Source organism: Gossypium hirsutum, chromosome A01 (assembly GCF_007990345.1).
Source record: "Gossypium hirsutum isolate 1008001.06 chromosome A01, Gossypium_hirsutum_v2.1, whole genome shotgun sequence".
NCBI classification, from domain to species: domain Eukaryota; kingdom Viridiplantae; phylum Streptophyta; class Magnoliopsida; order Malvales; family Malvaceae; genus Gossypium; species Gossypium hirsutum.
This window is the reverse complement of record NC_053424.1, coordinates 2042430-2056020: the sequence shown is the minus strand read 5'-3', so window position 1 is coordinate 2056020 and position 13591 is coordinate 2042430. Positions and strand designations below refer to the sequence as shown.

The 13591-nt window shown below is 31.4% G+C and overlaps 2 protein-coding genes across 2 annotated transcripts; both read right to left on the bottom strand.

Annotated features, from left to right (window-relative positions):
* Nucleotides 1-3128: 3128 nt before the first annotated feature.
* LOC107938464 (LRR receptor kinase BAK1) lies at nucleotides 3129-5875 on the bottom strand. The gene is made up of 5 exons (XM_016871634.1): nucleotides 5803-5875; nucleotides 4235-4367; nucleotides 4103-4182; nucleotides 3545-3686; nucleotides 3129-3216 (listed from the first exon to the last, which is right to left on the bottom strand). Exons 1-5 carry the CDS (start codon nucleotides 5873-5875, stop codon nucleotides 3129-3131), a joined length of 516 nt encoding a protein of 171 aa, XP_016727123.1.
* A 2398-nt stretch (nucleotides 5876-8273) lies between these two features.
* Nucleotides 8274-11274, bottom strand: LOC107938479 (zinc finger protein CONSTANS-LIKE 14). Its single transcript, XM_016871651.2, has 4 exons — nucleotides 10207-11274; nucleotides 9917-10117; nucleotides 9079-9347; nucleotides 8274-8656 (listed from the first exon to the last, which is right to left on the bottom strand). The coding sequence occupies exons 1-4, from the start codon at nucleotides 11050-11052 to the stop codon at nucleotides 8554-8556; spliced, it is 1419 nt and encodes a 472-aa protein (XP_016727140.2). The 5' UTR covers nucleotides 11053-11274; the 3' UTR covers nucleotides 8274-8553.
* Nucleotides 11275-13591: the final 2317 nt, after the last annotated feature.

Below are 13591 nucleotides of genomic sequence, written 5' to 3'. Positions count from 1 at the left end.
AATAATAAATAAAATATAAAGGAAAAAAAGAAGACAAAGAAGATGCTGTCAAGTAAATGTAACACTAGCATGCACTAAAATCTCTCTTCTTTTCAAAACTTTAAAAAAAATAAAATAAAATATAAAACATCATTAATCAATGGCCCCAAATCATAAGAACATGTCCTCCAATTCAACTTTATTTTCCATTCAATCTCATATTTAATATTAAAATTTTATAGTAAAGTTTCAAACTTAGATTCTTAGCAATCACAATGAAATCTAGTAATTATAGATTCTGACCATATCTGCTCTTCTTAATATAATGTTTAGAATTATCTATAGCCTATTCTCAACCTATAAATAGCAGGATAATACATTTTAGCACACTCGAACTCACATCCTCTTATATTGTCAACAATGTCCATGTCAATCGAGTTAAGATTTGTTATAATTATTTTTCAAATCCAAATTATTAGTTTTTTTTCTAATTAAATTTTGTTGATCAAATTAATCGAATTAAGCTTTCGAGTTTCTATCAAAATTAATGGATCCAATCTAATAAAAATAAAAAGTTTCATTGACCTTATATAAATAATGAATTTTGATGTGGATAGATTTATTATACACCAAAACGACCAAAAGAAAAGACATTTATTTTTCAAAGATAGTGGGTAGTGGGGTATAAATTCTCGTTTATATTTATATATTTATATGCACAATGGATTTATGGTACTCTCGGAAATAAATTGAATCTTAATTTAATTGGTATGTGCATTGCTGTCAGTGCAAGAGGACGTGGGTTCGAGTGTGTTGAAGCACATTATCTTCTTATTCATGAATTGGGGAGGGATTATGGATAATTTTAGACATCATGTCAATAGAAATTCATATAAATATTTTAGTTGAAATGATAAAGTTAATAGTTTGATATACGTGTCCCTCTTATTCAAATCTCATTATAATATTATTTTTATTAAAAATTGAAAAGACAAAAAAAACCCTCGTATTAATATTTGTCACTATGTAAAAGTAAGAGACTTTTCAGAATTTCTCAATTAGGTGTCATATCAAATTGTCCTGGGATCCTGGATTATTCTTGTTACTGCAAGTCTGACTCGACTTAAAATGCAAGACTTTAATTTTATTTAAATTCATTTATATTTGTAAATTTTTAAATCAAATTCGTCTTAGATACATACATGTTATTTTTTAAACATTATATTATTACATATTTAATTTTTATGTGATATATATTACATAATATATAAAATTCAAATAAGATAATATTTAAAAATATATAAAATGGGCCGGGCCAGACAAAGCTCGGGCCTTGAATGATGAAGTTCAAGCTCTACCAATATTTTAAACGGGTCTAATTTTTTTTTGCCTAAACTCATGTTTCAAGCCTTATACTTTTGTGCAAGCTCTCTCATATTTCAAACAAAACTTCGGACTTAAATAGATAACCCGACCAGTTAACATTTTTAATTCTCGATGTATAAATTTTACACACTAAATTGTACAAAAATATACGCATAAATAAATAAATACTACCATTGCATTTGCATTTAACCTTACCTGTGAGATTTTTATGGTGAAGGGTCCCTCTAAACAAATTGCCTGATGCATTGCAGATGCACAATAAATACTTCAATCACTTGTTAATAAATAAATAAATAGATTATTTTATTTAATTAATTAGAAAAAATGTATTTTAATACCTTTTAAAAATTAATAATCTAGTTTAAGCTTTTTTTTTGGGTAATATTTATAATTTTATAATTCCCGTAATATTAGGAGCGTTCATGATTCGAGATAAACCGGATTTGAGTCAGTTTTATGAATAATATTTGTTCACTTTACGTTTACCAAACCCAGGCTGATTCAAAAGATTTGTCTAAGCTTATCTATATTTGTAAATGACTAACCAAAGTCTATTTTTATATAATATAAATTATATAAGATATAAAATGAAAATGAAAATATAGGTTAAAGTACCTGGGAAGTCCTTGCATTCTAGGGACCGTATCAAATTGGTCCCTCTATTATTAAATGGATCAATCTAGTCCCTATACTATTGAAAATAATCAAAAAAATCCAAATTGTTACCAAGTTAACATTTACTGTATAAAAAATGTCATTGCAGTTCAATTTCAAACAAAAGATTTCATTTACAAAACCATAATACTTTAAATACATTAACTCTGTTAAACAATAAATGTTAATTCTATTCCAATTTGGCATTATTTGATTCTTGTTAATAGTACAAGGACCAAATTGATTCATTTAATAATAGAGGGACTAATTTGATACAATCCCGACAATACAGGGACTTCTCAAGTACATCACCTAAAAATATATTACAAAAATATAAAAACGGCCAAAACGAATCAAACTCGAACTAAATGTTGAAGCTCAAGCTTAACCCATATTTAAAACAAGTTTATTATTTTGCTTTTGAATCTCGTGTTTTTATACATACCCTCTAATCCTCTATATTTCGAAGATTGCATACCCATAAACAAGTTTACTCAATATATTCCAAATTCAACCCCAAATTCAACCTTATCTATATGTTGAATCCTTTTTAATGGAAAAGGAAAGTCAATTAAAGAATGATTTACCAAATGCACAAGTACTAAATTTAGGTCAAATTCTAAATTTAGTCTCTTTATTATGTTTGAATTTAAAGTTTAGTCCTTATACTTTATTTTGATATCTCTCTACTTTTATAATATCATTAATTAAAATATTATTAATTATTTCAATTAAAATGTTAACTTGAAATTTTCTTAAAAACACTTTCGAACAAAAATGAAAACATACATATCAACATGTTGAGTTGAAAGTAGGGTTTTTAAGAAAAACTAGCGCCAACATTTTAATTAGAATAACCAATAGTACTAACTCTTTAAATTAACTAATGACTTTATAAAACAAAATGGACCAAATCATACCAAATTATAGGGACTAAATCCAAAATTTAAGCGTAGTAGAGCTTCCAAATCCAAAAGATTGTGCAAAGTGGAAACTCGCGTAACCATCAAATTGCCTCTTTAAATAGGAAGAAATAATTCAATTGAGAACCCATGTGATAGTTTAATGGTCAAGAGTGTTCACCGCCCCAAGTGTAACCTGGGTTCAAATCACGTTAGTCGTTGGTCGAATTCATCAAAAATATATAATAATAATTCAACTCTATTTGTGCCACTTAATTTATTGCTATCCAACCTCCTCCTGAAATGAAGGAAATTAGTTGGTTAATATATTATCTGTTACCTGAATTTGATTTTAATATTCAATTTGGTATTTGAATTTTTTTTAATTTGGTATTTGAATTTAGCTTCAATGTTTCATTTGATATCCAATCTTTTTTTTTTGTCTCAACTGAGTATCTATGTTTTTTTTTTAACTAGAGCACACATGTCAAACAATCATTAGGCTACATGATGTCGTTTGGTTTAGATACTAAATTGAATATTAAAGTCAAACTCAAGTACCAAATTGAATGTTTAAGCCAAAATCAAATACCAAATAATATATTAACCCTATATAAACATACAAAAATAACAAAGAAACAAGGTTTCCAACAGATGAAGGGATAGGACCAGCAAGTTTATTGAGCTGTAAATCCATGCTCACAAGCTTTGTTAAGTTGCCAATTTCTTTTGGAATGATGCCTGTTAGATTATTGGCAAATACCTCTCTGCCACCAAAAAAAGTAAAATTGAATTATAAATATTTTTCAAATTAAAATGTAATTTTATCCTTGTATTTACTGTTTTTAAAGAGATTAAATTATAATTTTATTTCCTATCATTGTTTCGGAGTATCAAGCTTTCAGTTATGATCTAAATTTGATAATCCAACTCTAATCAATTTAAATCTAACTTGATTCAAGTTGATCACGCAAAAAATTCATAATTTAAACTCATCTGATTTGAACCTGAAATAATTTAAACGAATATTGATCCGATTCAAAAATTTAAAATAATCTTGACTAAAATAATGGAACATGAAATGATTGAAGCTCAAAAGGAATAAAACCCAAATTTACTCAACTCAAAAATGGCTCAAATATTTCAAAACTCAAATTAAGACTTACCCAGATTAATTCGACCCAAAACCAATCCGAAAGGAAAGGGAAGAAGCCCAAGATCTGGAACTAGAGGTCCTGATAATCCTGCATTACCTAGGTCCCTTCAAGAATCAAATGTCATTTCAATTGACATACATACATACATATACTTACACCCTTATGACAGAGTTTTCCCTGTTGCAAGTAACATGAAACCAAGAGCATGGGTTAACCAGTGTGGGATCCCAGGTTTTAAGAACATTGTTTGGATCCACCAGTTGAGTTCTCCAAGAATGTAGAGCATCTCCTGTATCACATAACAAGAATTTTAACTCAAGCTGATTATTGATTAACAATTTTTTTTTATGCATAAACTCGGACTCATGTATTTATTAACGGTATCAATTGAGCTAAGATTTAGTTGGTTTATTGAGGGGTGTCAACTCTTTCAGGAGAAATCTTCGTAGTGTAGTCCATTTGGTAGTTGACTGATCCCATAACAATAGAAGGTATTGTCCATTGGTCGTGTCGAGATTTTGTTTCCCACTTCCACCAATAGTCAACTTCATTCACCAAGGATGGGGACATGTTGAGGAATCGGGCTATTCATTGGCACATGACCACCCACCAAGGGGACGTGAGTAGACGTGTTAATGAGTCGGGTTGAGCCTAAACATGATAGTAACAAACTTTATTCTTGCCCTCGACCCAAAATATGGGCCTAACATTTTGTCCAAGGCCGCCTATATTTATAAATGGCTAACCCTAGCTCGTTTTAGGTCCACCCATATTATTTTTTTAAAATTAAATATATTATTTTAATATTTAATAATTTTCTATACTTTTTTATTTATTATAATTTAATATATAGTCATTTTATTTTTTTAATGTTTACATTATAATAGTATTATATATTATTATAGATTTAATCTTTATAATGGGCGTGAGCAGCTTTTATATATAATGTAAAGACCGAGCTTAGCCCATATTTTAAACAGGCCTAGTTTTTTGGCCCAAGCCCATTTTTTAAGCTTAGTATTTTTTTTCAAACCCTCCCAAACTTCGAGATAGACTTTGGGCCTGGACAGATAGCCCAACCCATGAACATGTCTAGACATGAATAGAATATCCATGGCTGGACAAGGTTTTTTTGTCTTGGACCAAGCTAGCCCAAATAGAATATAAATAATAAAAATCTGAAAATTTAAATTTAATTATAGAGATATACAAAAAAATTTAATATTTTAATATTTTTTTTTAATAATGAACTAGGCTGTTTTGGTAGTGTGGGCTAAAAACGAGCTCAGACTTGTAAAAAATGTTTTGGAATCGTGGCTCAAACCCCTAAGTAGGTGGCCCTACACCCACGAACTGCCCTATTCCTCGAGGTTCTCCCCTTTATGAATAAAGCCGCTCAACGCACGTCGACTCTTAATAGAGGCAACAGACTAAACCCCGACACAGTCCGAGGACAATACATTTAGTTATTAGAGGGACTAATTGACTGCCCAACAGGCAATACTTCAAAGCATTCTCCCAAATGAATCGACCCTCCTCTACATGATTAATTAAACATTAATTTATATCATTGTAATCCACAGGTTTCCTTACCCGTCAAGCATTGAAGTTAATGTAAAACAAAACATAAGTTGTCATAAAATGAAATCAAATGGCACACAGACGTGTCACACGTAGCAGAAATTTTAATCCCGTAACGCACGCTTATATATATATATTAATACCTTCAGAATTGCAATCTACAAGAATACTTATAGCTGCAACAAACAGGAGATAAACTAGAATATTTGAAGCCATAACACTTCAACAAATTCAAAAAAAAAAATGTAGAGCTAATTACTTGAAGGAGGAGATTATTTTTTACTTTGGCTACAATCTTGCCAAGGAAATATATAGGCACCAAAGGAGAGGAGAAAGTAAGAAAAAAAAATATTTATGTTAGGGTTAATTTCACCTAACATTACCAAATTATCATACATTTTAATTTAATCCCTAAACTTTAAAACATTCTGATTGAGCCCTTAAAGTATTGGTATATTGTTTTGATTAGGTCATTCTATTGGCCTAGCCATTAGCTTTGGCCTTGGATATTAAAATATAAGCTCAAATTTGACGCATACTTAAAACAAGTAGATCAAATTATAATTATATTCATAATTACCGTATGAACAACTTGAATATGATATGTTAAAAGGAAAAGAAATAGCACTTCTATATGTTACTGATATTATCTTCTTCTTTTTAAAAAAAAACATTAAATCTAAGCTATTCATGTGATAGGTATGCCCATATTTATAAATATGACTTACGCATTTTAAATATGTTCCACATTAGATCTAAAGTAGCATTTAATGCCTCAATTGACGGCTGGGTTGATGTGAGGACTTAGTTTATATAAATGTTAATCCTTTGAAGATTCAATTAAAACGTTTTGAAGTTTAAAGATTAATTTAAAATATAAATGGTAATTTGAGAATGTTTAGTGAAATTAATCCGTTATAATTATTTAAATAGAAGTTGCATAGAGTCTAACTGAATTTTAGAGTCGAGATAGATGAAACCTATAAAGGCGCCAAACTTTTTTAATATTATTTTTTTCATTCATAAAACTCAGAAAATTAAACCCCAAACCTTAATTAAGGACTGAATTCAAGGTATATGGATAAAAATTGAATCATAAAGAGATATTCAGTCATAGAGACTGTCTCTATCGTGACTTATTCTTAGTCAAACAATGGAATTTAAAAATAGATATTAGAAAACCTAATTTGATTTATTGTTTTTTCAACAATGTAATATATTATAATATTTTCTGCCCAAATTTTTGACTAAAAATTAAGACCAAACCATTAAAAACAAAGCTTTCGAAGCTTCACTTAAAAGATTGGAGAACTTCATGGTGTACGTGGAAATTATTTTGGGCATAATAATAAAATTAATCCTTAATGTTTACATTTTTTATCAATTTGATCCTTTTTTTTAGCTAAAATTCTCTTAACCTTTTAAAAATAGTCGAAATTAACTATCAATATTTCAGAAAGAGTTGAATTGCTATTTTTTTTAATGAAAATGTTGACTAAAACGTTAAAATTTTAAACATGATAATCTACATGGCAATCCACGTGTACTTCATACTAAAATTTTAAATTTTTTATGAACATTTTTTATATTTTTTTAAATTTTGATTTTTTTCATTTTTTTATAATTTGTAACTTTTTTATTGACTAATAAATAGTGCTATGTCAGTATGAAGTTCGACTAGCGAACTTCGAGTAATGATTTAATGATCAGTATAATGGGTTAGTATCCATCGACAAGTAGAAGAGCTCACCTTAGATCCAAATCGATCTAACAGTAAGTGACGGAGACCAGAGAAGAAAGCTGTTAGGGATTTTAGTTTGTAGATTCGTGACGTTCAAAAATATTTCATGAAAAAAAACAAAATTGTAGAAGAGAAGGGGAAGAAGAGCTTTCCATTGGTGCGGGTAGTGCAAACAAAGAAGGTCATATAACAATGGTTTTAATAGCCTAAAGACTTAAATGAAAATTTTCAAATAGCTTAGTGACCATTTTGTAACTTTTTTAAAATTAGATGACCACAAAATTTTAAAAGGCATTTACTAAGATTATTTAACATATTTTATTGTTTTTATTAATAAATTAATGCATTTTTCTAATAAATTAATTTCATATTTGATTTTTTAAATAAATAAATTGAAATTTGAAGAGGAGCAATAATTATATGGCACTTTCTTTTATCAAAATGATAAATAAGAAATTACAAAAAAAATAATAATTAAAAACATAATACAGTTCGCTATGGTTTAATGACAGATTTAACTAAAATTTTAAAAATGAATGGTAAATTTATTATAAATATAATTTTTGGGCACAATGAAATAGATAAAATATTATTTTTTTCTCAATAATAAATGTATATAGTTAAATTATTACTGAAAGATTATGTTAAATAATTGAAGAATTTAATTCATTAATTTGTATTAAAAAATTATCATGAGAATATAAGATTATCCATGGAAGATGTGAAACGAGAAAATGTTATTCCAAAATCTTATATTACCTTCGAAATTACCACCCATTAATTGTTTCAAGCACCCAAACCCAAACCAAAACGACCTAAAAACTTTATAACCTGAATTAAACCGATCTAAATTGATCCAACCAAAACCCAATCTGACCCAATCAATTGAAAATTCTACCTGAAAAGCATCAAGTCACAGCCATAATCACAATCATCCTCCACCCCTCCTTTGCCTTACCATTAACACAAAATTCCATTATTTGTGTCGTTAGGAAGGAAAGAGCAAAATTTTAAATGTGAATTAGGAACCAGCTAACATAAAACTAATGGAGAATATAGAAATGCTAAAATTACAGGTTTAGATGTAACAAAAAGGAAATATTTACAGCAATCTAAGCAAAAAAGATCACTCACTCTCAGTAGTACACGCTTTTTAATCATCAGGAGCTTCAGTAGCCTTCACAAATCGACCTTTCACTCGTTTCCTCGTATCCGCTCTAGCCTTCCTCGATTCATATCGTATGTGTTTATCATACCTAATCGGACCACAACAAAGCAAATCATAGTTAAATTAAATCCTCAAAGTAATCAAGTCTTTCCTATCAATTTAGTCAGTAAAAGTACCAAGGAGCCTTATATTAAGAGTCAATTTGCATTTTGCCTCATCTACTAAAATAGTAGGTAAATTAATCTCTATACATTTGATCAAAGTGTAAATTAATCCCTTCTATTAAAAATTTCACCCATTTGTACAATTAAAAACTAGTGTGGCTAACGGAATAATTAGACATGCCACGAGTACCTCAGGTCGATGTATAGAAACCAATCTTTAACAGTAGAAATACATGAAATTTTTAACACAAGTATTAGTTTGTTTTTTTATCTAAGGTATGGGCCTACTTGGTACATTTACAATTTAGTTATAACAAACCGTGAGTGCACAGATTTAGTTATATACCTTCTTGTTTTCTTCTTCTCCTTGTAACGTTGCATGGCATTGCCTCTGTTTTGTGCCAGCAACTCACGATCAGCCTTACTGGTTGCAGTTGGCGTTGTGTGGTCGACCGGCCTCACAAGGAAAGGTTGTTCGGAGAAGTGAACATCGTTACAACCGGTAGAGCCTTTGGGTTTACCAAGAGCTGACCCTGATGATGACTTTGGTATTGGTAGATTGTTGCTCTCAGATGTGGATGGTCCCTGACTTGCCCCTGGATGATTCGAGTCGTTCTGCATTTTCAAGCTCCATAATCAACACTCAAAAGAATCTTTTAATGTTAGAAAAAACAAAGGTACCCATTGCTAAGTTTATATGGTATCAAACAAAGAGGAAATAACTATCAAAATAACCCATCACACAGAATAGTGAGAACAAGGTAATTGGTTGGGGTTTATGGGATTTATTCGGTTAAAAATTGATCTTTCTGTTAAAAATTTTATCCAATTCTATTATTAAAAATTGGTAGATGTACGTCAGCATGAGGTATAGGTAGCACGTAACATGTCACATGTTACTGTTTAACAGAACGACCAACTTACTCTTTAATTTAAAGTGAGTGAAAAAGATAAAATCCAATCTGGCTCCTAATACACAACCCTCCAAGATACTTTTACCCAGAAACTAGCTTTTTGAGTTGGCTTGGAAAAAACTAAACACACCCAAACAACCCCATGTTAAATTGGCAGAAACTCCAATAATGGATATAGATATAATGTGAATATACGAATTTATGAACAAGAAAATCACAAAGATAGATTTAAGAGTGAAAGAAAATAATGGAAATGAGCAAAGGACATACATTATTGAGTGAAGCCAAATCGTGTTTTGAAGGAGGGTAACCCATCAAATTACCATTATCAGTCAAAGATGTCTCTTTCATAAATTGATTGAAATTCTTAATCATGAAACCTGCATCACCACCGTACCCAACTTCTTCTTCTAATCGAGATTGGCTACATTCTTCTAGACCCCTCAATCGTCCTAACTTAAAATCCCAAATCTGTAATCAATTCTAACCAATTTATTGTTAGTACAATTTTCTAAAGCTAAGTAACATTGAATTTTTTTTAATGAAATAAAGGAAAGTACCTGAGAAGTTTGATTGTTTGGATTACCGTTTAATACCACATTTCCTCCATTAACTATGCGCTCACTCTCTTGCGTTTGCATCATAAGCAAAGAAGTGAATAGAGCTTGCGTTGGCGTTTCCGTTCCCGGTTCTGGCAACGGCTGTAAAACTTCTTGTTGAGTCAAAAACCCACCGTTTTGTTCGACGTTCGACGCTAGATTCTCTTCACCTCCACCGCCACCGCCACCACCACCGTCTCCAACACCTTCTCCTCCGCCGCCGCACATGAGATCTCTTTTCATCAACTCAACAAGCTGCTTATAAATTACCTGTTTGCACTTCCCGCTTCCGGTATTCTGCTTCTTCAACGTCTCCCCGTAACAACCAAAACTCTCGTACGGCACCATCATTTCTTGCAAGCTAGTTTCGTACAACCACGATTCCACCGCCGGCATCATCATATCCTGATGACACACGTTCCAGTTCCGATCCGTCGTTTTCTTCTCTTCCAGATCAAATCCCCAAACCGAAGCCAACTCCAAAGCCGACGGACAACCAGAAAACCCTTTCACCAATGTCCGATCGTGCGCCGCCGACACGGAACAACTACCGTGTGCATCCCAATCACACTCTTGACAAAGCACCAAATTATCGGTCGAACACCGAACCGAAACCGGTTCAGAGCTACAATTATCACAGATCTGAGACCGTACGTGCTTACGAGAGAGCAGATTCGCTGAGTGTACGTGCTGGTCACAAAACAAACACAGCTTGGCCGAGTCTGCTCGGCAGTAAAGAACCGCTATTTGTTCATTGCAGAAATCACACGGCACAGCTCCTTTGCCTTCAGAAACTGGACTAACCATAGCTTTTTTTGGATCAAATTTAAATTAAAAGTTTGAAAAACCCTAGCCTCAATGAAGAAGATGAAATGTTAAGCTTTCAAATCGTAGCAGAGATCAAAGCAGAGATAATTAAATAATATATATAAATGTTTTTTTTTTGGATTTTTTAAAAAAAATTATTATATGTTGAAACAGATTACTATTTTTGTAGGGTATAATTCGCAGTGTAATGAGCACATGAGAAGTATGGGGGAAAGGGAGTTTGTTTGTAGTTTTGACTGTGATAATTAAATTAAAGGATAAAAGCATCATCTAGTCCCTGACTTTAATAAGTTTTTAATTTGGTCCTTGAACTTTTTTGGTTCCCGAATTTGGCATATTTCCTTTTTGACGTGAGAGTATCGTGTCATCACCCCAACTTTTTAAAAATTTTATATAAAAACTAGAAAACTAAATTTAAGGGATAAAAGCATCATTTAGTACCAGAATTTGATTTTTTTAATTTAGTCCTTGAACTTTTTTTGTCCATATTAGTTCTTGAATTTGGTAAAATTTTTAATTTCGTCCCTAAACTTAAAATTTTCTTTTAGAAATTTATATAAAATCTAAAAAATAAAAAAAATATATAAAAAAATCAATTGATGACATGGCACAATATTAATGTACAGGCCAATTTTGGGCTAAACCTAAAACCCAACTAACCTAGCCCAATACCCTAAACCAACCTAGCCCAATACCCAAAACCAACACCAGCCCGAAACAGTGAAGCCCGATAGGCCCAAGTCTCCAAATTTTTTGGAAAGCCAGAAACCCTAGGGTTTCTGGCGCCGTTGCCCATACACTGCTCCACTATAGCGGCCCCATACCCCCACGCGTCTGACACCAGCTGCCACCGCCCAAGCATCTGCCACCACCGCCCATGCCCACTTGCTCTGCAAAACCTGCAAAACAACAAAGAACAGAGAGCAAAAATAAGGCTATAAAAGCCGAAACAAGCATGTAAACAGGGGGAGAAGAACCGATTTGTAAATAGAGGGGGAATCGATCTGGTCTTTTGCAAAAAAAAAGAGATCTCTTTTTGTAACTCTTTGCAAGATTCGAAGAAAACAGAAATAAAAAAGGTTGTTTTTTTTTCTTTTCCGTTTATTTTATTTTATTTCGAAACAAAAATAAAAAAGGGGGCATTTTTACCTTTTTTTGCCGTCACCGGAGCGTTCAGGAGGTCGAGGAGAGGCATCGGAGAGAAAAAGGGGAGACTTTTGGTCTCCCTGCCGCCGTGCACGGCGGCGCCGGCGCTGGCGACCGGTGGCCGGCACGGTGGCTCTTGCTCAGGCCCTTGACCGGAGAAGAAGGAGAGGGGAGAGTGTTTTTGAAGTCTTTTTCTGAAAAGAAGAAGAAGAATGATTTTTTTTTTAAAAAAACTGACTTAAATAGGCTTCCAAAACGACGTCGTTTTGGGCAGCCTTCTTAGGTACCAAAACGGCGTCGTTTTGGCTTTGACCCGATCCACCCGACCCGCCTGCCAAGGATCCGCGTGTTTTCTATCAAGGGGTTATTTGCGCTTCAGGCCCTTCCGCATTTTCAGTCTGTTTCAATTTGGACCATTTGTCTTTTTTCTCCTATTTTAATTTGGACCACGGATTTGTTCCCTTTTTTAATTTGATCCTCAAATAGTTGGGCCCCTAAGGAAGGGACGCGTGGCCTGAAAATCGGGTTTATTACCCATTTAGCCCTTCTTCCTTCCGCGCCCTTATATTTTGGTCCTCCTTTGTGGATTTTATTATAGTCTTAACCTTTAAATTTTATTTTTATCACAAATTGACCCATTTCTTTATTTTTGTTGTTTTATTAACTAATCTAGCTATTATTATTATATTTTCCCATTATATATATGTATATTTACGTCACCATTATTATACCATTTAGTTTTACATTGTTATTGTTATATTTTATTTATATTTACTCATTTAAATTTTGAATATATTTGTCCTATTATCATTATTATAACTATTTATATATATCATCTTATCATATATTTATATCTTATTATATATATATATCTATATATCCCTTTATAGACACGTTTTTTAGCTTATATACATGCATACATATACGTCTATATCCATCATTCATTTTTATAAAATATATGTATATACGTCTTTTTTTTTACATATATATGTACATACTTACACTGTTTTATTTTGCAATAGACAAACTTATATCATTTATTTTATGTAATATATATGTATGCACATACCCATTTTTTATTTATATATGTACATATTTATACTTTTATAATATATATACATGTGTATGTACGTGTTTTTATATATATATACACATACTTATACATATTATTTATATTTTAAAATCTATATTTTTCTTACGTATTTTCTATATTTTATAATTCACATACATATGTTTTTTTTTATATATATATCGCAATACATATTAGCATCGTGTTTCATTTTGCCCAATATATCAAAATCCATTTCAAATAAATTAAATCTCGTTTTTAGATATTTGAAAAGTTGTGCCCTAACTTTCTGGGTTTCGATTT